The following is a 3,135-nucleotide window of genomic DNA, read 5'->3' on the forward strand; positions in this document are numbered from 1 at the left end:
GCTAGCACAAACTTTTTTGGACCAAAGTAACAATTTTCGACTTACCCCAGGAACCATTTGTACAGTTTAGTTATCTGAAATCCGATGAACATATCTGAAATCGATGCCCCCATTTCGGGGGCATACTACTACCTCCGTCCCAAATTGATAGTCCACTTTTGATTTTTGAAGTCTTTTTTTTTAAACTTTGACCTTAAATATTTTTGTTTTTGATAGATAATACTTGATGCAAAATATATGAATGGGTTGTATTTTAAATGTTTGTTCACTTTTATAAGTTTTATCAAGTAATATATAACACAAACAAAAATATTTAAGGTCAAAATTGAAGAAAAAATACTTCAAAAGTCAAAAGTGGACTATCAATTTGGGACGGAGAGAGTATTATTTTTCTTCTCTAAAATAATACAAGATAACTCACATACAAATGAAAAATGAATATACTTTAGCATTAAAACCTTGAAATACGTGGAATTTGGGACTTTGAATTCCAAGAAAGACTAACAACATGCAAAATAACAAGGTGTATAAAAGCATAAAGAAAAAAAAAATAATGAATCTAAACATTTTTTAGATAGGGTTGAAAGAGTTTTTTTTTACGCAAATTGAAAGTTACCATTACATGTCTCAAATTCAAAATGACCTCATTTTGGACTTGATAGTGATAGAATGCAAAAAATTGGGTCAAATACAACTATTCTTAAAAATCAAGTTGTCATTTTTTTTTCTAAAACGTATTTTTAATCTTATAATCAGTTTTTAAGAGTTTATATTATTTGTTATAGATCAAATAACATATTTAATCAACCAAAATATAATCCGACTTACTATAATAACCCAAGGGTTCTATGTTGGTCTTAAAAATATTATTTTAGAATAAAAATTGACATAATATTACTTTTACGGGTCACGATAAAAGCAGTTATATCAATTCAGTCATGACTTCCAACAAGAACAACCTAATTATTTCCCGCCAAATCTTCGAAATTTCGTACACCTCACGCTATAAAGTCAGGCATGCAATGCTCACTTGTTCATTCTCCCCTCACAATTCGTAACGTACAAACCAGATCTCAGTTTCAGAACATTGACGAAGAAATGAGAGGACCTAAGATCACTGCTACCATTGCTCAGAAGAAGCTTAATCCTGAGTAATTTTCTCCGCTTCTCTTCTATGTTTTTATCATCTTCGTGTTCTACTGATCATTATTGATTCGATTCATTAGCGTAGCGATCATGCATTATCTATTGTTTGGATTAATTTCCTTCAGATTTGATGTTATATTCTCTGCTCAATTTATGTGTGATTTGATTTGTAGATTGTTAATCGGTTTTATTCTTCATCGTCTTTCGGTGTTCTTATATCTGATTGCTTGTGGTGATTGATGAAGTTTATATGCTTATTTTTTGTTTGATGTTGCTGAAGGGCAACGAAGAAGGCGAAGGCCGATAAGAGTGTGGCGAAGAAGGAGAAAGCGTCGAAGAAAAATCCCGGTGCTCCGAAGCGACCTCCATCTGCTTTCTTCGTCTTCATGTAAGCTACTCTGTTCATATTTCCTGTTCTCGAGGTTTATGTATATCCGAATCAGATCGATTATTGTTTAATGTTTTAGGATATAACTCATGTTGTTGTTTTCATGATATCGCAGGGAGGAATTCAGGAAGGAATACAAGGAGAATTTTCCTGATAACAAATCCGTCTCCATCGTATGTCTCAGAGATTCATTCACTTTCCTTTACTCTTCTCTTCAGTTTCATTAACTTCATTAAAACCTTTCGTATGATCTATCGTATACCGATCTGATCGTTTTATGTTCATGAAACATAATTGTGATATCGAATTGATGAGTTTAGGTGTTCGTTACACAGGTTGCAAAGGAAGGTGGAGTGAAGTGGAAGGCTATGTCCGACTCTGTAAGATCTCAGATCTGAACTATATAATACAAAACTTCCATCAATTTGTTCTAAGAACCTCTGTATTGATGTTGATTATATATATTTGTTTCATAGGAGAAAGCTCCATACGTGGAGAAAGCAGCTGTGAAAAAAGCAGAGTACGGAATTGTTCTGAAACAGTTCAACGATGATCTCGTAATAATTCCTACACCTTCTTCTTCTGATTGTTATCAAATCATCTATTATTCTCTCAGCTTTATGAAAGTAATTATGTTGTTTATGATCAATCAGAACGAAAACTCAAAGGAGAAGTCGGGATCAACCTCAAAATCATCATCCGATAGCCACGATGACGTGGAGCAGGAAGCTAGCTCTTAGGTCAGATCTATATTTGATAATAAATCAGGTTTTACTAATATGATATAATGTGGATAAAACTCGTATGAAGTTTTTGTTGATTTTGTACTCCTTTCTATATTTGTCTATCACATTAATGATCTACTTAGCTTATCTTCAAAGATGTGTTGATTGTTCTAAAAGTTTATAATTCATCAAAGTTATGATTCACCATATAGCACTGTAAGTAAATTAAAAGAATAGGAACAACATTATTTTTATAATTTACACAATATACGCTTAATGATTCAAAACAATATTTGTATCATGACTTGATTTCATAATGTGGAAGTTAAAAATTATTTTTACTTTGTCAATTTCAACTCTAAATAAAAACAGGTTCATCATTGTTAGTCGTAGTCAAAAAGTACAATTATTAAATATATAGGTAAAAAAAATGTTTGCAAATTAAATAAACAATACGTAGTTATGCACGAATCACGATACTGTTGCTGTTTTTGCAAGGGTGTGGAAGCCTCCAAAATGTCGTTTTGGATTTTCTTGTAAAATCCGTTACCTAAATCAATATGATCACCAATTTGCGCACTTGATTATTTTATAGTTTTTTTTTTCAAAAAAGAAAATTGCATTTTTTTCAGTATTAATTTTTGCAATATTTTTGTCTAATAAAAATGTTTTTTTTTTCAAAGGTAAACCAAATAAGTTTTAGTAAAATTGGTTAAGATGTTTAGCTATCGTGAATTTCGTGTTAAAAAAAATTATATTGAAGATTATTTTAAAAAAAAAAAAAAAAAAAAAAAGTGGTAAAAGACCCCAATAAAGGTCCTGTGGAGATAAACCTGCAATATTTTGATTATATTTTAAAGAATTTTTTTTATAGTT

At 30.8% G+C, this 3,135-nt stretch overlaps 1 protein-coding gene across 1 annotated transcript; it reads left to right on the forward strand.

Annotated features, from left to right (window-relative positions):
- Positions 1-1,052: 1,052 nt before the first annotated feature.
- LOC145051626 (high mobility group B protein 3-like) lies at positions 1,053-2,414 on the forward strand. The gene is made up of 6 exons (XM_078999501.1): positions 1,053-1,151; positions 1,427-1,534; positions 1,650-1,707; positions 1,870-1,914; positions 2,011-2,091; positions 2,188-2,414. The coding sequence occupies exons 1-6, from the start codon at positions 1,099-1,101 to the stop codon at positions 2,272-2,274; spliced, it is 432 nt and encodes a 143-aa protein (XP_078855627.1). The 5' UTR covers positions 1,053-1,098; the 3' UTR covers positions 2,275-2,414.
- The last annotated feature ends 721 nt before the right edge of the window (positions 2,415-3,135 follow it).

This window comes from Lactuca serriola, chromosome 5 (genome assembly GCF_051521515.1).
Source record: "Lactuca serriola cultivar US96UC23 chromosome 5, Lser_US96UC23_V15, whole genome shotgun sequence".
Classification (NCBI taxonomy): domain Eukaryota; kingdom Viridiplantae; phylum Streptophyta; class Magnoliopsida; order Asterales; family Asteraceae; genus Lactuca; species Lactuca serriola.